Source organism: Canis lupus, chromosome 34 (genome assembly GCF_003254725.2).
Source record: "Canis lupus dingo isolate Sandy chromosome 34, ASM325472v2, whole genome shotgun sequence".
Classification (NCBI taxonomy): Eukaryota; Metazoa; Chordata; class Mammalia; order Carnivora; family Canidae; genus Canis; species Canis lupus.
The window spans coordinates 25,128,177-25,153,212 of NC_064276.1; the positions used below are offsets into that span (position 1 = coordinate 25,128,177).

At 37.1% G+C, this 25,036-nt stretch overlaps 1 protein-coding gene across 2 annotated transcripts; it reads left to right on the forward strand.

Moving 5' to 3' along the window:
* The first annotated feature begins 65 nt into the window (after nt 1–65).
* On the forward strand, nt 66–24,647 carry MFSD1 (major facilitator superfamily domain containing 1). Of its 2 annotated transcripts, XM_025425387.3 has the most exons (16): nt 67–320; nt 2,402–2,454; nt 3,380–3,492; nt 5,026–5,068; nt 5,591–5,658; nt 7,398–7,506; nt 11,962–12,064; nt 14,058–14,156; nt 14,642–14,753; nt 15,661–15,717; nt 16,300–16,456; nt 17,847–17,944; nt 18,535–18,647; nt 20,390–20,437; nt 21,420–21,477; nt 22,775–24,647. In XM_025425387.3, the coding sequence occupies exons 1-16, from the start codon at nt 158–160 to the stop codon at nt 22,776–22,778; spliced, it is 1,398 nt and encodes a 465-aa protein (XP_025281172.1). In that variant the 5' UTR covers nt 67–157; the 3' UTR covers nt 22,779–24,647. The 2 variants fall into 2 exon arrangements, with proteins under 2 accessions (XP_025281173.1, XP_025281172.1); XM_025425388.3 differs by lacking the exon at nt 22,775–24,647 and having other exon boundaries at nt 66–320; nt 21,420–21,481.
* Nucleotides 24,648–25,036: the final 389 nt, after the last annotated feature.

The window sequence follows — 25,036 nt, forward strand, 5'->3', positions numbered from 1 at the left end:
ACGTGACCGCGGCCGCTCACGTGAGCGTGGCCCTGCGTGACCCGCCGCGGCGTCACGTGAGCGGCCGCGGCCACGTGACCGCGTTCTCGGCGGGGCCCTGGGGGTGCGGCCTTGCCCCGCAGTTGCGGCTGCCGCGTCCCCGGCTTCCCCCGGCGCGATGGAGGAGGACGAGGAGGAGGCGCGGGCCCTGCTGGAAGGCCGCCCGGATGGGGCTGGCAGAGCGGCCCCCGGCGTCTCCGGGGCGCTGCCGGCAATCTGCGACCCCGGTCGCCTGGCGCACCGGCTCCTGGTGCTGTTGCTGATGTGCTTCCTCGGCTTTGGTGAGGGTGGGGCCGAGAGGCGAGACGTTTCCGATTTTCCCTGGGAGCCCCGGGATCCGCTGAGCTCGGAGCTGCGACGCGGCCCCTTCCCTTCCCCTTCGCCTGCGGAGGCTGCTGCCCCCGGCACCTCGGGGTGGGGGTCGGAGTCGGCTAAGCGGGGCGAGTTTTGTCTCTCTCTTGCCCTCCAAGAAGTTCTGGGGGCTGGGAGCTCGCCCCCTGGGGCCATGGATGTGAAGGAGCCCCTGTTTGTCTAAGCTCGTGTCCATACAGTGTTAAGAAGGAATTCAGAGGGGCGGCCCGGGTGGCGCAGCGGTGGAGCGCCGCCTTCAGCCCAGGGCCTGATCCTGGAGACCCGGGATCGAGTCCCGCCTCGGGCTCCCTGCATGGAGCCTGCTTCTCCCTCTGCCTGTGTCTCTGCCTCTCTCTCTCTCTCTCTCTCTCTCTCTCTCTCTGTCTCTCATGAATAAATAAATAAAATCTTTTTTTTTTAAAGAAGGAATTCAGGAAGATTGAACTCTCCACCCCTAAGACCTTCCCCCCCCCCCCCCAAGCTTTTTAAAGGACTAATACGTGAGCAGTCTGTTATTTGTTTCTCATGGTCTTTGGGTAAATCCATGCATGCGCCCTGCCGGTGGCTGCAGTAAGTAGGTGTGTTCCCTTGCTGCTCCGCTCTGCCGCTGCTGAAGGAACCCTCCTGGGTTTGCCTTGTGGTGGTCTTGGCGGTGTTCGGTTTCAGTTACGAAATCTGACGACCCTGAAAAGTTCTTGAGATGATTTCTAAAGCATCTGCTTGTATTCCCGCAACTGATGTGTCCAGCATTCTCATGTCAGCTTGGTATGGTTTTAAGAGGTGGTTATGTGTTTCTCAGGGGCGTTTGCTAGAACCTGCTGGAATGTGTAATCAACATTATTGTGGATAATTTTATGCTGCTGTTGGAAATATGTAAAAAGGCTTCCATGAAGGATGCCTTGGGTTTACCTCCTTTGCAACTCTTGGTTCACCCCTTCCCCCCATACTTTGTGGAAAGGTGATGCCTGTCCAATAGCTTTAAAACATGACATTGGGCTGAGTGAAGTAAGCCAGTCGGAGAAGGACAAACATTATATGTTCTCATTCATTTGGGGAATATAAATAATAGTGAAAGGGAATATAAGGGAAGGGAGAAGAATTGTGTGGGAAATATCAGAAAGGGAGACAGAACGTAAAGACTGCTAACTCTGGGAAACGAACTAGGGGTGGTAGAAGGGGAGGAGGGCGGGGGTGGGAGTGAATGGGTGACGGGCACTGGGGGTTATTCTGTATGTTAGTAAATTGAACACCAATAAAAAATAAATTAAAAAAAAACATGACATTGGCATCCTTTACAGCAATTAAAACAGGAATCCTAACTTGCTGGGTTTAGAAACCAAAAAACCTAACATACAAAGCACTTAAAATTACCTCTACTCAAGCAGACAGATTATTTTGGGTAAATTATGGTTAACTGCCTGATTTTATTATTTTTTTTTAAATTACTGAGAAATTTTTTTTAAGACTTTATTTATTTATTTATTTATTCGTGGGAGACACACAGACAGGCAGGGAATCTTGGGAATTCTGTTTGTAGATCTAGATTATTGTTTCAAATATCGACTCAGTCAGAGTAGTTAAACTCCATTCCAGTACTCTCATGGTAAGTGGTGACCTCGGGTAATATTATTAGGAAACTGCTGAGGGTGTTTGTGAAATCTTTAGTGTGTGTGTGTGTGTGTGTGTGTGTGTGTGTGTTTTGGTAGCTTTAAATAAGGAAAACATAGTTGTTTCATGAAGATGCTAAAAAAAGACAATTGTCGATTGACTTCTCTTAAGGTTCCCAATATTTGCTGTTTATGCACATAAGTTGAAAATGATTTGGCATGTTTTCTCTGCATCATTTGGCTACAACGTAGAAAATATTAGTGGAAAGGAAGTGGTCCACACTGTCAGTCCTTGAGCCCCTCATATAAACATTGAAAATCACCAATTGAATAATATTTGCAACTTGAAACTTCTACATGGACAGAATTATTATTTATAAAATGTTTGCTCTTCCTTATTCTAGGCAGCTATTTTTGCTATGATAATCCTGCTGCCCTTCAGACTCAGGTTAAGCGGGTAAGTTGATTTTTCACTTTATTTCTTTTGTTGGCTCTGGAGTAGGTTTAACTGTTGAGGCATCATCAAGTCTCAGATTGCCTGGCTGAAACGTCCGTTGAATCCATTTTAACATCTGTAGTGAAATTCATGTGTAGTAAGGAGTATTCTTGAGTTGGAATGAGTGGCCACAAAGAATTCATTTATAACACTTGTGACTAGATACTGTTTTACACTTTAAATAAATTAGTGCTATTTCCGTAGAATTGCCAAAAATATTAGCAGATTTTTGTTTGTAATGCACTTTCCAATTGCATAATCATCTGAATGACAAATGATTAGAATAGCTTTTTGCTTTCTTAAATATATCTTTGTTATTGTTCATTCATTTTTTTTTTTTTATTTAATGTGGATGCCGACCGCAGAGGATTCTCCATGTCAATATCTTTATTCTGGTTTTGTAAAAAATATCTTTGATATTTATAGTTTCTTGTGAATTTAGATAGTTTTTTCTTTGTAAGGTTTTATCTTTGTACAGAAAGGAAAAGATTAGCCCTTAACATTCTAGAGTGAAAGGAAAAGAAGGTAGGATTTGGGGGGTGCATAGGGATGGGCTAAGATTATCTTTTCCATGTGGAAGGAATACCAGTGCGCATGGTATAATGGGAATAAGAATGGAGAAGATACAGACAGATGGAGATGGTCCCAGTATTGGGGGATCTATTGATCTTGGATTCCATAAATGCTCTGAAAAGGCATACGGACCCAGGGATCCCAAGGGTCACCATTTTTCTGTGATAGGGGCCATAGCTGTCATGAGATTCTCAAAGCAGTTAGTGACTATAAATGATTAAGAAACTTCTGTCCTACACACAAAGAATGTTTGATTTGTTGCTATACTTAAATGTTTGGAAAAAAAAAAGAGTTTTATTTTCTTTTGTTATAGGATATGCAGGTGAATACCACGAAATTCATGCTGCTGTATGCCTGGTATTCTTGGCCCAATGTAGTTTTATGTTTTTTCGGTGGCTTTTTGATAGATCGAGTATTTGGAATACGGTAAGCTTGAGAAAAATCTCACTGTGGGTAAAATGTTATTAGGAAAACACAGAAGTAGATTAGGCATTCTATAAAGATAAAGAGAAAAATAAAATTCTGTATTAACTGTTATAATCTACATTATTATTATTATTATTATTATTAAAAATTTTGAAGGGTTAAGTATAAAGGAGGAATTAAAGTTATTTTGCTTGGTCTGAAGGGATGGAATTAGCTTGAAACTTCAGGGAGACTGATCCTACTTAGTATGATGTAGACTTTGGTGAGTGTGATGAAGGGCCATGAGTTGCCAGTTTTCCAATGCTAGAGAACTATTCAGTAGAATGTGGATGGCCATTTCACAAGGATCTTGAGAGGGATTTGAGTTTCAGAAGTAGGATTTACTCGTAGAATCTTTGAGGTCTCTTCTAATACTGGCATTTTATTACTCTGGGACATTAATGAGAGATTTGAAGTATAGAATGTGTGAGTGGGCAGATTTGCAATTGTATTAACTTGGTTGATACTTGTCCTTTTAAAAATAATTATGCTAAGTGAAATAAGTTAGAGGAAGACAAATACCATATGATTTCACTCATATATGGAATCTAAACAAAAAACAGAGCCATACCTATATAGAGAACAAATTGATGGTTGCCACAAAGGAGGGCATGGAAGGTTGGCCAAAATGGATGAAGGGGAGTGGGAGATACAAATTTCAGGTTATGGAATGAGTAAGTCACAGGAATGGAAAGGCACAGCATAAGGAGTATAGGCAATGATATTGTAGTAGTGTTGTATGATGATAGACGGCAGCTATATTTGTGGTGAACATAGAGTAATGTATAAACTTGTCAAATCATTATGTTGTATACCTGAGAGTATTATAACACTGTATCAACTATACTCAAAGAACAAAAACAAAAATCAATAAATAAAATAAAAATAGTTTTTAGTTGTCGGGAATTATAACCGCTTAAAATTACTTAATCTTGGAATAAATTCTAAACTCTTAATAGTAATTTTGTAAAGAATGTCCATTTTTTTAAGGATTTTATTTATTTTAGAGAGAAAGAGAACAAGCTCCTGTGCATGCAGGAGAGTGGCAGATGGAGAGAGAGAGAGAGAATCCCAAGCAGACTCCTCACTGAGCATGGAGCCTGATGCAGGGCTCCATCTCACCACACTGACATCATGACCTAAGCTGAACCAGAAGTTGGATGCTAAACTGACTGAGCCACCAAGGCACCCCTAGAATGTTGATTTTTAAGTGGGAACCCTGGGAACTTTTTGAAGATTATTTAACAAATTTTGTTTGTTGAAGAGATGATAATGGTTTAAAAATGTATGCCATTCTCTGGAATCCTCTTAGAAGTCAAGCCTTCTGTAGCTTAATATTTAGCCTAGGAAAGCTGCTGACTTTAGAGGCAGACTAGCACTTCATTTTTTTTTTTTCCTGGAAGAAATATGTAGGGGTCAAAGAAAACTGGAGTGAATTATTACTGAAGGACTTGGTGACATAGTCTTAATTCATTCTCTTTCTCTCTCTCACAGATGGGGCACCATTATTTTTAGCTGCTTTGTTTGCATTGGACAGGTAAGAAAGTCCAAAACATCCATTGATTGTGTAACAGTGACTTTTGAATTCTTGTCTAATTCTACCAGCAAAAATGTGTTTATTGACTACCCGACTTAATTAAGCAGGGCCCACAGATGCCCATGTAGCATAATGCATAGTCCATTTTAAGCCTTGAGATAGATGAACATTAATATTTAAATTTCACAGATTTACTAAGAGGGAACATTAAAACCATTATAGAAGTTGTGATTTTTTATTATTTATTTCTTTTTTTTTTTTTTTTTTTTTTTTTAATTTTTATTTATTTATGATAGTCACAGAGAGAGAGAGAGGCAGAGACACAGGCAGAGGGAGAAGCAGGCTCCATGCACCAGGAGCCCGATGTGGGATTCGATCCCGGGTCTCCAGGATCGCGCCCTGGGCCAAAGGCAGGCGCCAAACCGCTGCGCCACCCAGGGATCCCTTATTATTTATTTCTCTTGAATACTTTACCTTTTTATTTCTATTGAAATGATTCTGCATTTCTGTTCTACGTTGTAGGTGATTTTTGCTCTGGGTGGAATATTTAATGCTTTTTGGCTGATGGAATTTGGAAGATTTGTGTTTGGGTAAGTTAGGCATAATTTTATTCATCCTAATATGTTAATTACTATTTTAGTGTTTATTATTAATTTATTAAAGATTCATAAAATTATGTCTCTTCTGGAGAATTACCTCAAATCCTTGAAATCTATCTATACATACAAAAGACTGTTTATTGTCTTCCTTTAAAGTAAGCAATAATTTTGAGTGGTCATGGTTAACTATTTCGGGTTTAGATATTAAATAGTTTTCCAGAAATGATATTTTTCCCGAATGTTTTGTTTTTTGTTATATTGAAGACTGATTTAAACTTCATTTAGAAAAGTATAGACCAACCATTTGTATGTTGGCGATTTATGGACATTTTTCTATTTCTTAATGGATGATATGCAGGTCTTTTTGAATCCTGTTAAAGAGGCTTGAATAATCAAACTACCAGCAGACTGATTATTCTTCATGAATTTCAGTGCCTGTTCAATACATCCATTCTGCGTCCAGCCTTGGGCTCCCTGCTGAGAGATGCAGATGATAGAACTTATTTAAGCTTTTCTTATAAGTACTGGGGACATGTAGACATATGTGATTCACCTTGGAAAGTTTCTGAGTGAGAGAGAAGAAAACAAAATATATATAAAAATATGAAAGAGATGGACGCCTGGGTGGTTCAGCAGTTGAGTATCTGCCTTTGGCTCGGCATGATCTCGGGGTCCTGGGATTGAGTCCTACATCGGACTCCCTGTGAGAAGCCTGCTTCTCCCTCTGCCTATGTCTCTGTCCCTCTCTCTGTCTTATGAATAAATAAATACAATCTTTTAAAAAAAATGTGAAAAGGGTCAAGAGATGGAGGTATTGTCAGAAATGGCCTCATGGATGAAGTATGCCTTGACATCAGCATCAGGTTTGGATTTGTAGAAAGAGGGGGAATATTTTTGGATTTTTGGATTAAGACAGAGTGAGGAGGACTCAGTGTTAGGATATGGAGGAGAATCTCCTAACTGAAGGTCTAGAGAGGGAGTGGTCAGTATGTAGGACTTACAGAAAGAAAGTCAAAGCCCAGGAAATAGAAAAATGTCAAATATGGAAGTTATTGACCTGGAAAATGTGAATTTTTGTGTTTCCACAAAGTAAGAACTACTCTTCCCAGGTGGACCTTTTATGTATCATAGGTAACATAGGTGATGATGTAACCCAGACTCCTTTTATTACAGGTCATGTTTATTATTGCGACATGCCACAATCCCCAAAACTTAGCAGTGTCATACAGCCATTACAATATGCTTGTGGACTTTGTGGGTTAGGAATTTGAACAGGGTACAGCATGGATGGCTTGTCTGTGCACCGGATGTCTGGAGTCTCAGCCCAAAAGATTCATGGAAGGTTGGGTACTGGAATCATCTGAAAGCTTGTTGACTTAAACGTCTCATTCTGGGATAACTTGAAGACTAGCACTGCTGGATGGAGTGCCTACATGTGGTCTTTCTGGGTGGCTTGGCTTTCTCATAGCATGGTATACTGAGGGTTGTTGGACTTTTTACAGGATGGCTCAGGGCTTCAAGTGGGAATGTTTGAGTAAAAAGGCAGATGTCAGCTTTGATTACATAGCACCACTTCCACCATATTATATTGGTTGAAGCAGTCTCAGGCCCACTAGATTCAGAGGTGGGGACACACCTTTTGATAGGAGGAGTGTCAAATTTTAAACTTGCATTGCTAATAGTGGTATTTCTGTAAAAGCAGTAATTTTTCTTCCTTTTCTCATTTTTAGGATTGGTGGGGAGTCCTTAGCAGTTGCTCAGAATACATATGCTGTGAGTTGGTTTAAAGGCAAAGAATTAAACTTGGTGTTTGGACTTCAACTTAGTATGGCTAGAATTGTAAGTATGACAAACCTAATGAAGTCAAACAGGAAGTAAGAGATTCAATCTTATAATTATCACTTAAAAATAATGGGATGAAGTGTATTTTTGTTTGCTACATTAGGCATTGATTTTTTATGTTTTTCTGTAGACCATAGTATAACATTTACCTTACTTTAAGGCATTTTTACCTTATTTCACTTAGGAAACAGTCTAAAAAGGCTAATTAGCATTTATTAAAGAATCTGAGCATTGGTAGGGATCTTACAGGTTTTGTTATCAAATTTCTTTGCCCACTTTTTGCATTCCTGCTATGAGAGTCTTCCAGACTATACTTGCACATTTCTAGTGATTGGAAGCTCACTGTGTGATAGGGCAGCTCCTTTAGTTAGCTTTGTGAAGTTCAACCTTACATAGAGATGAAATTTGCTTCCACAGGTAACTTTTTCTGATTGCCCAAACTTTTGCCCTCTTGTTAGTATTTATTTCCTTTGCTGTGGGCCAGCACTTTGCTTATAAAGACAGCTTTTAAGTTCCTCACTCATTTCCTGTGGTTGTCTAAGCCACATGACATGGGTTGCAGCTCCCTGGCCATGGTGCTCCCACCTGCCTGGGCTTACTGCAGGTATTCAGTACTTTACTCAGCATCTCGAACCTGGAACTATTTGTGGTGTTTCAGGTTTGGTCTGATAGAGGGTACTCAGAGAAGCAACATTGTACTTTTATTAATGCAACCTATAAGGTGTTTGGCCCTCCCAAACCCTGTTAAGTATTTTTTTCTCATAAACTCCTATGAATAGAGGGTTTTTTGTTTTTTTTTTTTTGTTCTGTTTTGTTTTGTTTTTAAATCCTTGCCACTGAAAATCAAGGTTCCAAAGACTAGTAAATGGCATGAAAATGCTTGTAACATATTCTTAGGGAAAAAGAAATCCAGTAAAAAAGTCTTTAATGTAGTGGTTCATTATATGAAATGTGTAACACGTGTCACCTGTATGATACTTTTGTGACTTTATACATGTAGATTCTTCCTAATTTTTCAACCATTATAGACAGCACTGTTGTGTGACACTCTATAAAACTTGTCTGCATCTGTTTTCTGAGGCTAGGTTGCTAGGAATGGAACTGAGTCAAGAGAATTAGTTAGGGTTTCTTAGGACATATTCCCATATTATTTTCTCAATGATGTTTACATTCCCATCTGTGGGATATGAAAGGATTCTTTTTATTATATAGCTTTGATAGTACAGACTGTTATTGCCTTAAAAAATTATTTTATCAATTTGATTGGAAACACCTAGATATTACTATATTTGAAATTATTAGCTAGTGTGATTTTGCATATTATCTAAATTTTATACACAAGGATATTCTGAGTACTTTGTTATGTATCTTGTGCAAGTAAAGATATGTTTGTGGTGGTTTGTGGGTCTCATTGTCTAATAACTTATTGAAGAAGGAAGTGAGATGCACTCTTGGTGACATCATTGTGGCTACTCGTGGTCTTCAAGTTCTTCTCTGTATGGTCACAAATTAGCTCTAATCCGTTCAGCTGCATTCTAAGGAGCCCTAAGTTTTTTAGAAAGGAATCTAGGTAGGGGTTAAAGGGGAAAGGAGAGAAACTCAGTGGGAAATAACAGAGGGAGACAGAACATGAGAGACTCCTAACTCTGGGAAATGAACAAGGGGTAGTGGAAGGGGAGGTGGGCGGGGTGATGGGGTGACTGGGTGACGGGCACTGAGGGGGGGCACTTGACAGCACTGGGTATTATACTTACTATATGTTGGCAAATTGAACTCCAATAAAAAATATATTAAAAAAACAAAAAGGGGGGATCCCTGGGTGGCGCAGCGGTTTGGCACCTGCCTTTGGCCCAGGGCACGATCCTGGAGACCCGGGATCGAATCCCACGTCGGGTTCCCGGTGCATGGAGCCTGCTTCTCCCTCTGCCTATGTGTCTCTCTCTCTCTCTCTCTCTCTCTCTCTCTCTCTCTGACTATCATAAATAAAGAAATAAAAGACTTGTTTAAAAAAAATAAAATAAAATAAATAAAAAAAAAGAAAGGAATCTTAGGGGCTTCTAGAATGCAGGATGGAGGTAATTGGGGTGATGGGAGGACCTGGGGAGGAGGTAGAGTGAGCCAGACTGCAAGCAGGCACCTTCTCTTAAGCTAGGGTGGCTCAGCTTTGACCTGATTTCTTGCTTAGGGTCCTTGTGAGAAGTATGAGACCAAAGGATTCCATTTCAGAGCTGCTGGGGTAGATGGAGTTTTAGGGTTTTTGTGCTTTCCTTGTCCCTGGGCATATTCAGAATGGTCATAGAGATTCTGGCTTTACCTTTCCATAGATTTTCTGTAGCCTGAGCTGTGAGCATTTTATCTTCAGGCAGCAGACTTCTCACTTATTATTTGTGTCTTACTGGGGGTTAGAAGTCCAACACTCTTTTGATTTTCATTTGTAATTTGTTACTTTTAAATGCATTATTTCAACAAATATTTATTGAGTACTTGCTAAGTCATGTCATTTAGGCATTTTAGAATTAACGGATTTTTAAGACAACATCCCTGTCATTGAGAAGCTTTCATTTTCAATGATATTGGGGAAAGTTTCTAGTACGTCTCTATTTATACCTTATTACTCATTTGAATAATGCCATAAGCTATTATTTTTGTAAGAAATAGCTGCATGGAATTTGCTACAGTGTTTGCTGTGAGAATATTGTGGATGACACATTGATTTCTCAGTCCTTAAGTGTCTGACCTGTCAATAACAGCATTTAGCATAGTTGGCATTCCCCCTACCCTGATGTCTTCTCATGGGTTCCAGGTCACTACAGTCTCACAGTTTCCCTCTTGCCTTTCTGTTTACTCCTTTGGCCTGTTTTGCTAGTTCCATCTTAGTCTTCTCAACTTGTAAATGTGGGGGTGCCCTGGAGCATGATTATTGGATGTCTTGTCTTTTCTTTTGACACTCACCTCCTTGGTGATCTTATAGGTGTCTTTGCTCCTGCATTTATATCACTTGTCCAGGCCTTTTCCCTGCATTCCACACCCCTATAATGCAACTTCCTACTTGACATTTCCACTTGGATGTCTAGTAGGCACATCAGACCTGACGTGGCCAAAAGCCAGCTCTTGATTTTCTACTACTACCCTCCCCTCAACCCTCCCCCCACCAAACCCAGCTTATGCTGTAGTTCTTTCATCCTTGGTTATGGGCAACTCTTTTCCAGTTGCTCAGGCAAAACCTTAGGTGTCATCCTAAATTACTCCTCCCTGGTCAACATGTATTTTCCATTAGCCAGTCTTGTTAGCTTTACCATCAAAATATATCCATATTCTGACCTCTTCTCACCATGCCTACTGCTAGCCACCCTAGTCCAAGACCCATCACCTCTCTTCTGGATTATTGCAGTAGCCTCCTAATGCATATATCCTTGCTTCTGCCTTCATCCCCACTTGTAGTCTCTTTTGAATACAGCAGTCAGAACAAATCTGTTAAAATGTATGGAATTCTGCTGCTTCTCTACTCAAAACCCAAGTGGCTTCCCATCTCATACAGAATAAAAGCCAGAATCCTTAGTATTATCTGTGGTTTGCCCCCCACCCCCCAATTTCCTCTCCGGGGATCTCCTCTCATTTTTCTGTCTTCTTCATTTACACTGTTCCAGTCTCTGCCGTCCCTGCTGTTCCTGGAGCATAGTGCTGTTGCACTTTCAGGGCCTGGCTGTTCATTCTGCCTGAATGCTTTGTCCTTCCGCCCAGATCACCTCACAGCTAGCTGCCTTCAAGTTTTTACTCAAAGGCACAGTCTCAGTGAGGCCTTTACCCCTTTATGTTCTCTATCTCTGCTTTATTTTTTCCCTTATTTAAAAAAGTGCTTACTACAATGTATATACTACATATTTTGCCACTTTGCCCCACTGAAATATCAGCTTTATGAAAGCTGGGAATTTTTCTGTTTGTTCTTTATTATATTCCCAGTACCTTAGAACAGTGGCTGGTTCAATCAGGGCTCAATAATTGCTGATGAATATGTGAATGAGGATATTATTTTCTATAACTTTTATTGTCTTTTTATGGATAGGATGAGTTTTTTTTTTTTTTTAAGAATGTCAGTATCAGCAAACGCTATGCTTTTTCTGAGTGAAAGTTTATTTATTCTTAGCTGCCCTGTGAATTTTGTCACTCGTTTCATTTTTGCTTTTGCTACTAGAAAATTCTAAGTGTACTGTGCTGTTTTCAATACTAGCATTTTCTATAAATTAGCTTTTTTGTGTGTGCAGTAATCTTATCTGTGGCTTTTTCTTAGTGTGCTAGTTTTGTTTTAAAAGTTTAGTAGTGTTTTTTAAAAATTTATCTATTTAATCTGGATCTTGTTATACCTGTTTCTCCTAGCTACCTCATATCCTTTATTGAACGAGATGGAGTATATATAAATGAAAATTATATATATGCCTTTTCCTTCATTTTCAGGGAAGTACAGTAAACATGAATCTCATGGGATGGCTGTATTCTAAAGTTGAAGCTTCGTTGGGTTCTGCTGGTCACAAAACCCTTGGGGTCACACTTATGATTGGTTAGTGGATCCTGATGTCCCTTGTTTTGTCTCTTCTGAAAGCATGTCATAGGAAGTATTATGGGAGAGGAAAGAACACTGGAATCAGGGTTAGACCACTTTGGTTATAGTTTTGCCTGAACAGTTCACTAGTTCTTGGACCTAATTAGAAATAGTAAATCATTCACCCTGTTTGTGTTACTATTTCCACCTTCTTAAAATGGAGGATCTTGTCCCTCTTTATCTGCTTCAGCACTGTCATGATGAGCAAATAAGAGTATATTTGAAAATTCTGAAAACAGATACTTTATACATGTAAGGTGTTACTAGTCTGTAGCAAAGAGAAAATTACTTCCTTTTAAGCAAATTCATTTAGTATACCTGTGGAGCTAAGATTTTACAGAAGTTGTCATGGGAAATCCACTGTGTTGGGAGTCAGGAGTGTGGGTTCTAGTCCTGGCTCTAACTAGTTCTGTCATCTTGGACAAGATGATTAGCCCCTGGGTCTCAGCTTTCTTTTCTGTAAAATTTCAGGTGTTTGACTGAAACTGTATAGGTCCCTCTGGCCCTAAGTTCTCTTAGCTAAGGCTTGGTTGTCCTGGTTGCTGGGTAGATCACTGAGACACATATGAGTGAGGCCTTCTGGAGTTACCACCTGTGCTTTTCTCTGAGTAGTGGATTTTTGTAACTGAGCCCCATAGTGGGTAAGAGGGCCACTTGGAGAGACCTACAAAGACCTGTGGGATGGTGGGGAGAATATTCTGTGCCATCTTTTATTCCTTATATATAACTTGATAGAAAGAGGTCAGTGGAGAGGAAGTCTTGAACAGGTAAAAAATCTAGAGTCTCCTCCTTTCCTCTCTCACCTCTCAAATCCCTTGCCTTATCGAAAACTTCTTTTTCTTACTCTCAGATGCTCTTCAGTATTCCTTCCACTCCTCTCCACAACGGAGAACTTAATAATTTTAAAGAATTTTAGAGCCAGGAAAGATTTGTGCTGTCAAGTCAAAGCCTCTAGTTTTACAAATGGGGAAGTTGAACTTCTAACTAAGAGATTAAGTTCTGTGTTCAACATCATTCAGCTTGTGGCAGAAGTAGAACCCACATCTACTGACTTTTATTTTAGCAATTTTCAGATAGACCACATTATGAAATTAAAGATTCATTTATTTTACTGAACTTATTTTAAAAGTCTTGAAAGTATAAACTTTATTTACTCTTTATCCTGATTGAGTTTAATGATAGGAGTTTAGCATTAGTGAGTAATGCTGATTACAAAGAGGAAGGAGAGCCTGGGTGAGCTGTGCTGTGGGTGGATGGGTAGAGCCCTTTGGGCTGCCAAAGGGCAGGAGCAAGGGTTACAGACTTTGGGAAGAAATCGAGAGGAAGATGAGATGATCGGAGAATCAGACTTCGTTGTTTTTATTTATTTTTTTTAAGATTTTATTTATTCATGAGAGAGAGAGAGAGGCAGAGACACAGGCAGAGGGAGAAGCAGGCTGCATGCAGGGAACCTGACATGGGGACTCGATTCTGGGACTTCAGGATCACGCCCTGAGCCTAAGGCAGGCACTAAATTGCTGAGCCACTCAGGCGTCCCCAGACTTTGTTTTTATAATTTTTCTCCCTGGCATCCATCAGTAATCAGTGCTTAGACTTAGTTAATATATTAGTACTGATTTGCTAGCTAGTCATCCACTTTCTTAAGGAAATTCTAGATTACAAGACTAGACTAGTATGTTATGGTCTTTTCCCTCTAGTCTCCAACCTTCTGCTGGGAAATAAATGTAGTAAGAGTGACTGTAGTTTGTTGAGTACTTAACCACATGCTGTTCCTTTCCTTCTGTCCTGATTTAGTATTTGTAAGATTTTCTTAGATGTGTCAAGATGGCATCCCTTTCAATTGCTAAGTTTTCTGCTATGACTGTAAGGTGCTGCCTCTTGGGAACCTTCATTCACTTTTAAAAATCTCTCTCTCTCTCTCTCTCTTTTTCTTTTTCTTTTTTTATTATAGGGGGTATAACATGTATTCTTTCACTAATCTGTGCCTTGGTTCTTGCTTACTTGGATCAGAGAGCAGAAAAGATCCTTCACAAAGCACAAGGAAAAACAGGTAGGTCTAAATGCAAGAAAAGTGGGCTTTGGGGATTTGCGGAACTTTGAACATAATTTACAATGAGATAAGTTCCTTATGTAGTGTTATAAGACCAGTGAGGCTTAATACATGTCTTTTATCTTTTATTTTCCAATCTGTTTCAACTTGTCTAAATTTTGGAGAACAATTTTTTTTTTCACTTAAGCACTTTTGACAGAATTTACATTCTTTATTTTTTGTTTTTTTATTTTTATTTTTAGAATTTACATTCTTGATTGCACTTTGTGTATTTGGAAAATGATGAGTGTTCCTGGAAGACAGCAGGAAAGTAGACAGTAATCTTAGGTTTTGCTTTTTCTAATGTCTTTTTAGATTTTCCCAGAAGTTATGTTCCAGTACTTTACTGAGAAAAGTGTTTTGTAAACTGAATGGCAAAGGTTAATCAGTACTCTTGACCTGGGTATGCAAAATTATGCTCATAGCTTCTTCCCTTTCTTTTTAAGGTGAAGTTATTAAGTTAACTGATGTAAAGGACTTCTCTTTTCCCCTGTGGCTAATATTTATCATCTGTGTCTGCTATTATGTGGCAGTGTTCCCTTTTATTGGACTTGGGAAGTGAGTATTCTCTGGCATTCCATTGTTGTTGCTAAATTATAATGAGAATTTAATCACACAATTGCAATTTTTTTAGCTATAAATCTTGCTTTTCTGGTTATAGTTTACATTTACATAGGAATTGTTTTACATCCTGGGATATAACTGATTTTCTTACCTTATAAGGGTTAGTATTTGGCTTAATACTTTCATTATATTTTTGATGAAATATAACAGTTTTGAATCTTAATAAAGATTTATTTTAATACTTTGCATTGGATTAGTATTCTTTTTTTTTTTTTTTTTTTTTTTTAATTTCCTCTTTATTCCTTTGTTTGGAAGCCTATTCTTAAGAATGGAAATAGTGCTTTGACTCATTGTGCCATGCCTGGGCGCATTTGCTAGGACTACATTATGCCAGGGTTAAAAATCAATTTTTTTTTTTTAATCACTTAGCTCTGCCTTTCCCCTGGCAGCTGCTCGAACAGAGCAGTATGTTGAGTGTGTTTATAGGGGTGTGTCTTCGTAATCAGAACCTTTAAATTCAGAGTGTTTTAAATTATTTGAGACAAGATCTCTAGGCATTATTTGGCAAAGAACCTATCCAGTCCCGCTTTAAGGAAAAGAAGCACTTTTAATTTCATGTAGTAATTCATTTGGTATTCTGAAAACTTATGTGTACTGTTTGTTTATTTAAAATGAAAAAAGTCAACATCAGGGTATTTTATTTAGTGAAATACATAAACACTAAAGCTTTAACATCAGTTGCTTAAAGATGAATGTTAGATCAGGTAAGAAAATAATATCAAGAAGGAAAAGTTGGTTAAACTTAGAATTATTTTAATTTAGTTTTATTTTGCCTTTAATTATTAAAAAGCAGTTCTCTCTAAAGTACTTATTTCTCTCTCTCTGTCTCTCTCTATTTTAGAGTTTTCTTTACAGAGAAATTTGGATTTTCCTCCCAGGCAGCAAGTGCTATAAACAGGTATTTCATTAATTCTGTGAGTGCTTATTTTGTGCATAGGTGGGTCTTTAATTATAACCAAATGTTCTAAGAGACAAAGAATACGTGTAACTTAACATCCATAATACGAAATCAACATTATATTGGTACTTGATCCTGAGAGACCATCTTTGCATTAATGGAAAACTGAAGAAATCTTGGGCTGCTCTTTAATCTTTAAATTTCTGTTTACTGGGGGTGCCTGGGTGGCTCAGTGGTTGAGCATCTGTCTTTGGCTCAGGTCATGATCCTGGGGTCCTGGGATTGAGTCCCACATCAGGCTCCCCACAGGGAGCCCGCTTCTCCCTCTGCCTGTCTCTGCCTCTCTGTGTGTCTCTCACAAATAAATAAATAAAAATCTTAAAAAAAAATAAAAAGATACTATATTGTAATACTGTTTACTGATGACCATTTTATTTTATTTTTTTTTCTGATGACCGTTTTAGAAGAATGCTAAATTAAATGAGCTAGGGTTTGCTTTACCTGATGGTTTTAGGGACTTCTTGGATTTTTTTTTTAAAGCTGTTATGATTTTATTAAATATCTTTTATATTCTTTGGGCAGTATTGTATATGTTATATCAGCTCCCATGTCCCCGATATTTGGGCTCCTGGTGGATAAAACAGGAAAGAACATCATCTGGGTTCTGTGTGCAGTGGTGACCACTCTTGCTGCCCACATCATGCTGGCCTTCACACTGTGGAACCCTTGGATTGCTATGGTAATGTCACTGTTCATGCTGGCAGGGCTTCAGGGAAGACTCTGTAAAAGTGCATGTCAGGAGCCACCATATACTCATTCTGATAGTAGAGCTTGTGAAAGGGGAAAAACAATGCCTTCAGTTTCTACAAAATAACTATTTTAAAAGTAAATTTGATTACTAATGAATAAGATATTTTTAATTTTATTTGGCTTTTTAACATAGTAATCTCAGTGCTGAAATAGAATTTGAGATAAAGTAGTCTTAGGAAAGCTAAAATGCTTATTAGTTCCATTTATTTTTCTGTACTTCTTTAAAAGAAATTCTTCCATCATAAGTGGCAAAAAAAAAAAAATCTTTCTGCCCATGATTCATGATTTTGCATTCTTTTGACCTTGATCCTTAGAAGGTTAAAAAAATTCATCAGGGTTTTGTTACTCTTTTTTAGAATGTCATTTTAAAGACCACAGGCTGAGATGTGCTGCATTTCTTGACTATTAACAAAAGAATATCTTGAACATATATGTTTGCACTTAGTGAGATTTCTTTAGGACAGATTCCTGGAAGTATAAATGCTATAGCAAAGGTTTTGCACACTTAACATCTTGATAGACGTTGTGAAACTTCTCCTCTAAGAAGTTCTTACCCATTTATAGTTTTACCAATAATACACAAATGTGCATTTTTTTAGTATCCTAGTCATGTTGGGCATTGGCCTTATTTTAACCTTTGCCAATATAATAGGTGTAAATGATCTTATTTAAACTTAAATCATAAGGCTTCCTTTATAATTAAAAAGTAACACTAGGTAATGGTTTTCTACCCTGCTCTCCAGTTAGGCGTTGATGACCTGAGGTAAGATAATAGACTTTTTGGCATGGTGTTGCCTTGATTGCTTAATTTGTAAATAATAAATATTGGAAGATTAACTTTCCAGAAATGTTGGTAGTAACTTTTTGCAAATTAGCTTTATTTTCTTGCTTAGTCCTTGATTGTACCCTGGGCCCAGTCAGTTATAAGCACACATAATATAAAATGGTTAAGACAAGGGATCCCTGGGTGGCTCAGCAGTTTAGCTCCTGCCTTTGGCCCAGGGCGTGATCCTGGAGTCCCGGGATCGAGTCCCACATCGGACTCCCAGCATGGAGCCTGTTTCTCCCTCCTGTGTCTCTGCCTATGTCATAAATAAATAAATACATACATACATACTGTGTGTGTATTTTGTCACTAGAGGGATACTATTAGAGTCAGGACTTTCTTGTATCAAATGTGAGTTTTAGTTATAATCATAATAAAATATGCATGAATATTCATATATTTGCTAATGATCGCAGATTGGCTAATTTGCATTAAAGGAAAACCACTTTTTTTGGTTAACGTTAAGATTTTTACCCTTTTCTGTATTCTACAGGTTCTCCTGGGACTCTCCTATTCATTGCTTGCCTGTGCGTTGTGGCCCATGGTGGCGTTTGTAGTTCCTGAACATCAGCTAGGAACTGCATATGGCTTGTAAGTGTTTGCACTATAATGTTCCTCTTTGCTGTATCAATTTGATTATCATATAAAACTCCAGATCTCTTGAATCTAGTCCTCTTCAGGCTCTTGGGACAGCTCTGAATCTAGAAACTACTAGAAAAGTCAGTTAATCTATTTGTGATATTGTGGCAATGGATGCTCCAAGCCTCCAGCAAGATAGCTGATGTTAAGCTAACCCATTAGAAGTGGTTTCTGACATTGCCATTGACTGCCTGTTTATCTGAGCGTTTCTTAGTGAGAAGTTGAGTTCTAGTCTCAGAACAGGGCAGAAGGCAAAAGTGGGAACTGCACTCATGGTTGGTATTCACTTAGCTTTTTCTTTCAGCAGGAAAGTATTAAGCTCATACTGCACTTAGTAAGACAAGCTCCCTTACTTTTGAGCATAACAGCTAGTAGTAGAAACAGTCTTGGGTTGAAAAACCTAATCAGGTCGTCCCTGGTTAAAAACATCTCTTAACACTAATAGTATGTCATTCACAGATACTAATATTTAAAATGAATTGTTACTCTGTGTGTGAAGACTTTTGAAACTGAAATGTGTTTTTGTATTTCTTGTTTTGTAGCATGCAGTCCATTCAGAATCTTGGGTTGGCAATCATTTCCATCATTGCTGGCATGATACTGGATACTCGGGGATATTTGTTCTTAGAAGTTTTCTTCATTGCCTGTGTTTCTTGTAAGTGTGTTATGTGGCAACATTTAGTTTCTTTTAATATGTAACGGAATGTTTTCATTTATACTTTTAGGTTACTTTTAGGTTTTTGTTGTTGTTCTCTTTTTCCCTCTTTTAGACCAAATCCCTAAGATATATCTATCAAATTTGCCTGTTTCTTAGTCTGTGCATTAGTTTCCCAGCTGGTGGCTTTCTGGTTCTCTGAGGATTCACAGGCATTTTTTTTTTTTTTTTTTAGGAGATTCCTATTTTTAAAAGTAGTAGTGGAATCTGCTTCATATTCTATTTTAAATATTTACAGTTTTTACATTATCCTCTTTGAAGTGAAACCATTTTAAAAGGTGGTGAGTACATCCCTGGTGTGAATATGTGGACATCGGTATGATTTAGGTGTGAGTGCCTATAGTTTATTCATTAGACAACTTTAAATTGCCTTTATTTTTAGTCCTGTTATTTAATGTTTACCTGTAATGATTTATTGGTTGAAAATAGGAAGTATTAGGAAATAGTATTACTATTGAAAACAATAAAAATAAATTAGCATTTTTCCTGTGGTAGGCTTCACTATATGCACAGTTGTATTCATCTGAAAAAAATTCTTATATATCAAGTTGTCCTTTATGCTTTTACATGTGTTTAAAATGGTAAACCCTAACCCCAGTGATGATTTTATCATTTACATTTATAGAGATTAAATGCATTTAATCTCTATAAAACCACATTCTCTTGAAAGGTGGTATTAGTAGATAATTATTATGAAAAGCCTGAATGTATTTTATTATTTCATAATTTTAGAAGTAAACACATCAAATTTTAAGAATATGTTGTTTTTAAAAAGTGGGTCATGTAGAATTCACAATACTAGGTCATCAAAGTGTTTTTGTCTATTTTTGATGCTGCAGCATGTGGTTTAATTTCAAACCATGATTCTATGTATATTTGGTTCTTAAACACTACCATTTAAAAATGTTTTAATTGCCATATTAAGTTAAATTTAGTGTGCCTCACTTGTTAAGGTAAAAAGGCTGTAACTGGGATCCCTGGGTGGCGCAGCGGTTTAGCGCCTGCCTTTGGCCCAGGGCACGATCCTGGAGACCCAGGATCGAATCCCACATCGGGCTCCCGGTACATGGAGCCTGCTTCTCCCTCTGCCTGTGTCTCTGCCCCTCTCTCTCTCTCTCTCTCTCTCTCTCTCTCTCTCTGTGACTATCATAAATAAATAAAAATTAAAAAAAAAAAAAAAAAAAAAAAAAAGGCTGTAACTTAGAGATTGTCACTGGCTCCAGGCTTTTGGGAGTCAAATGGCCACATTCTATGTTTGGTTAATTTGTTAAAAATGAACATGATGTTTTCAGACTTAGAATCCTCAAAGGATTGTTTCTATTTGGTTCTCTGTAAAAAGATAGGGGGCTGGCAGGAGTTTTGAAAGTACCAGGAGGCACTACCACTTAAAAGGAAGAATAAAGAGAGTAAATAGCAGCTGGGATGATCTCTGTGGATCACCCCTTTTCCTGTATCAGCTTGTCTCTGATCCTGCTGCCCTTGGGCTCCTGTAGCCCATCGAATAAACGGTGTGTAAATCATTTTTAGTGCTTTTTGGAAGATAATATAATAGTGTTTTTATTTTTAAATGCCAATCAATAAAGATTTATATAAGGTTTACTTTGCAATTATGATTACATAGGAATCATTGGGAAGAAGTACATGTTTTTGAAGGATCCTGTGTTTTTTTTTTTCACTTCCAGTGTCACTTTTATCTGTGGTCTTACTCTATGTGGTGAATCGTGCCAGAGGTAAGTAGAATTTGACATTTTCTTCTTAAACCATTGTGGATCATCTTGTGGGGTCCCTGGATTGTCTGTATACCTCTTTAGAAGCCAGTGCTTTAGTTCATGTAATGATGACACTCTCTTCATAGTGATGGAAACACATTTCATTATGTAATCTGTAATTATATATTTTGGAACTTCAGATTTATTAAGATTGTTGTCCCTTCTGGCCAGTTCAATCTAAGTGGGTTTTTTTTTTTTTTTTTTCAATTTAAGTTTTGTAATATAAAATTTAAGATTTTTTTATGTTAGCATAAAGAAGTTTGGCATTTCAAAATAACCTGAAGCCATTACTGTGTTATTGTCTCATCTTTAAAATAATAAGGAAACAAATTCATAGTTATAGTTTGCATTTTAAGGTTGAAAGAAAATAGTTTGCATTTTAAGGTTGATACAGAATGAGGTGTTACAGATTTTTTTCTTTTGCTGACATATTATAAATGCATTTGTACTTTTTTTCTTTGTTCTGTATATGAGTTTGATGTTACCCTTATGCCCAATGCCCAAGCTATTTCTAACTAGTTTGCTCCTAAAGTTTGTTATACACTTGGTAAAATGTATATACCTGCTGTTTAAATGATTTTAGGTCACTTCCTTTAATTTCTCTTAATTTTCACTATTACTGAAAATAAATACAATTTCCCAGTTAACAAGATGTAAAGCAGTACATGAGTCCAAACTTAAAAAAACAATGTTCGAATTAAGGAGTGATTATTTGTATGTGGATCATATAAAGATTCTTTTTATTTTTTTTTTCATATAAAGATTCTTAAAAAACATTTTTTCCCCTTGGGAAGGTCCCAGGAAGTAAACATTTCTTTCTCATTTTTCATAGCCTTTTCTGTTACTTTAAGGTATACCCATACAAGTAAGTGTGTGTGTGTGTGTGTGAGAATTTTACTTTTAATAGTCATGTAGAAAGATTCTATGCCTATTTGTGTTTTAGGGGGGAACCTAAATCATTCTGCAAGACAAAGGGAAGAAATAAAACTTTCTCATGCTGAGTAAGTATTAAAAGAGAAAAGTTGTCTTTTTTTTTTTTTTTTTTTTTTTTTGCAAATCTCAAACATTAGCTTTTTCTTTCAAAGTGTTAGGGTTAGACTTTTAAGAAATTAGTCTTCTTTGAGATTCAAGAGCTAGAGATTATCTCTGGAACTACTATAACAAAATTCTTGTTCAGAAAATTTAAATAGGATGGATATCAAGGGTTAAAGTGAAAGGGGAAAAATAATTGGGTTTTAAATTGCTTTCTGAGAGAAAGACCAGAACTCTAGTATTTATAACTTATTAGAGGAAGGGTCTTTGTCCTAAACTCCTGTGCTGGGCTTACCCTTCCATTCTCTGATGTTTTCTTTTTTTTAACTAGTTGAGAAAATTTTTCATTTTGTTCTGGTACTAACATTCCATGTTCTCTGACTCATTTGGAGCAGATTAAGTATATAGTGTGGCATTAAGTTGAACTAATTTTTTTCATGAAGGTATGGTAAAATGTAACAGGAACTATATTTCCTATTATTATGATTTCTGATTTTTAGATATTGAATTTTTTATGATTTAAAAAATTTATTTGTAAACATACACCATGTAACTATAAGTTTTGTGAATTTTGTATGGGTTAAAGTCTTGTAGAACAAAAAATGGTAGGTGATTCTTGGCCATTTCAAATTCCCTTTAAGGTAGTAATTCTAGAATGCATCTTGAAAAGATAATCAGAAGTGTTACAAGTTTTAAATATCTTTATGACAGTCTTATTTGTTACATTAATATATTGGAAACAACATGAATGTCCCAAAGTGACAAAGGGAAATGATTAAATAGATTATGACACATCCATATAATACTGTTGTTAAAATCATGTTTTAGGATTTTAAAAGTCAGAGATAATTCCCTCCCTGCACCATGTCAGAAATACTTACCATGCCACATGTTGAGGAGACAAAAGATTAAAATGCAAGTGTAATATGCTCATTTTGTTCAAGAAAAAGTACGCAGGCACATGTATTTCTTATTGTATATAATAGAAGAAATACTGAAAGGAAAAACTCCAAATACCAGAAATTCCATTTCAATATAGTAAGGTTACAGGCATACTTTTTCTATTGTTTTTCTGTATTTCCCAAATTTTCTGTGTTGATCTTGTTACTTTTCTAATCAAGAAGATTTAAGAGATTATTTATCAAAGTGTGCAACTTCTAATATTTGGCATCTGTTTTGTAATGCTTATGGTTTTTATTTTGTAAACCAAATGAGGCCTCCTGTTTTTTCCCTCTTTTTGATAATTTATTACATTGTGTTTTGCAGATGAGAAGCTTTAAATGACTGTGTCATGAGAATGGGCTGCACACATCATTGGTTCGAAAACCTCATTTTTTTTAATCTAGAGTTTATGTAGGGAGAATAATGGTTTGGAAACTTAGTATATTTATGTATCAAAAACACCTACTTCAAAGTATATTTGTGAGGGCTGTTTCAGACTCTGTCTTATGTACTGTGTATTGCTCAAGAATTCTGTGGAATCGGCTAACAGTGAAGTGTAGAAAGTTTCTCAGGAATACGCAAGTGAACTTCATTAAGGAGAGTAAATAATGGAAAACTTGGATCTTGTATTAAGATAATTTTCAGAAGATGTTTCTTAAGGATATGGCTTTTTTTTTTTTTTAATCTTCAAGCAAAACAAAAAGCTTTTGAGGGGGTAAAAGGGATATTTTATACAGAATAAACAATGGCATTTTAGTAGACATTCCCTGTTTTTATAGGGAATAGTTAAGAGATTTTTTTATGCAATCTCCTCATTTTCACAAATAGCAGATTGTATTCTGCTATCTTTAGTTATGAGAGGCTGCCAAGCAGTGACCCTTTTGAGCTTCTTTATCTCTCCATTACTAAGGACCCTGATCACTTAGGGATTAATTTTATAGTACAAACTTTCTGTAAAATGTTTTCTTATAATAATTAATTTCTAAAAAGTAGTATCCCTTAAATTATGATAGTTGCATACCTACATGGATAAAAACACTGCAAAAGAAGTACTCGATGTCTTCTAAAACCTTTGATTAAAAAAATATTAAAACATTGATTTTAACTTATTTATTTGGAAGATTATTTCTATAAGAAAATCTAAGTTAGAATAAAGAAAATTTGCCCAATTGCAGTCTTTGAAAGTCAGTGAAGTACCCTTTTCTCCAGAGTAGGACCTAAAGTAACATTTATGTTTTTCAGATTAAATAAAATGTGATTATAAATTTTTTTTGACAGACTTAAAAACTTTTAAACTTGAGTTAGTCTTAGCCTATTATAAATTAAAGTCGAAGAATTTTTCATGTGTTTTACTCTCCAGGAGTATGCAGATATTTTAGAAAACTATTAAACTGTCATATTTAGCTAATTGTAGTGTTTAAAATACAGGACATAACATTGTATGCTAGAAAGTTCTGGAACAGATTGAAAGTACATTCCTTATTCAGGTTACTAAGTTTACTTACATCCCTTTTTCTGATTTACAGTTTATTGTGTCCTTACTCAGTTGTTAGTTCTTTAGGCTTTGACTGCCATGTGACAGAATGTTCTAGCCCAGATTATTGAGTGTTGGCTTTATCACTTGGTGAGAGTGGAGGAAGCCAGCTGTTACTGCTGCTGGAGGGCTTGCGTGTTCCATGCCTTACTTTTTTCACCACCTCCGTGCCTCAGCCATAGTGAGCTGCTTAATTATATTTTTCAAATGGGTCATGTTCCTTTCCCTTTTGGCTGCTCCCTTTGCCTAGGATATTTTATCCAGGATCCTCGGTAACCTGGTTTCACCTGATTTACAACAGAAAACCTTAGCCCCAGCTCAGAAGCATTCTTCCTGTGGGAACTCTTCCAGACCTTCAGGCTATATCAAGTTCTTCTAAAATTTTTGTGGTCTCTGAAAAGCCCTGTTTTTTCTTTCTTGGCTTACCTCAACTTAAAATGAAGAATTTGTGATAGTGTGAGTGTCTGTCTCCCTTCAGATTGTAAGCTCTAAGAGGGCAGGGACTGTGTCTGTTACGTTAATTATGATTGTGTTGATAGTGCCTATCACAGAGTAGGTACAAAATAAACATTTTTTGAATGGTGCATAAATTAAAAGAGTAAAATGGAGTAATCTTTTTGGAGGGCAAATTGGTAATATGAATAAAAAGACCTGAAAAGGGGACTTCATGATGGTGGACTACATGCCTTTTGACTTAGCAGTTTTATTTCTAATAATTTATCCCAGGAAAGCCATCAGACAAATATACACATAAATGTATTTTAAGAAAGTATTTTCGTAGCAAGGTTGGTTGTTTTATGATAGCCTTAAAAAGGAAAACACTCATGTTTATTAGAATAGATTTATTAAGTACACCATATCATGTGCTTAAAGTGAAATATTAAGACAGTCATTGAATGGTTTCATTAGAGAGCATTGACATGGAATGATGGCATTATCATGTAAAGATTCAGAGTGCTGCTTTTTTTATGATTTATTAATAGAGCTTGCTTGTGCATAGTGGGAGGGGCAGAGGGAGAGAACCCAAGCAGACTCTGCTGTGTGTGTGTGTG

Coding starts and splice junctions, on each gene's coding strand:
- MFSD1 (XM_025425388.3), top strand. CDS start 158: ATGGAGGAGGACGAGGAGGAGGCGCGGGCCCTGCTGGAAGGCCGCCCG. Junction 3,493..5,025: donor GATCGAGTATTTGGAATACG/GTAAGCTTGAGA, acceptor TCTCTCTCACAG/ATGGGGCACCATTATTTTTA. Junction 14,754..15,660: donor CCTTTTATTGGACTTGGGAA/GTGAGTATTCTC, acceptor TCTCTATTTTAG/AGTTTTCTTTACAGAGAAAT.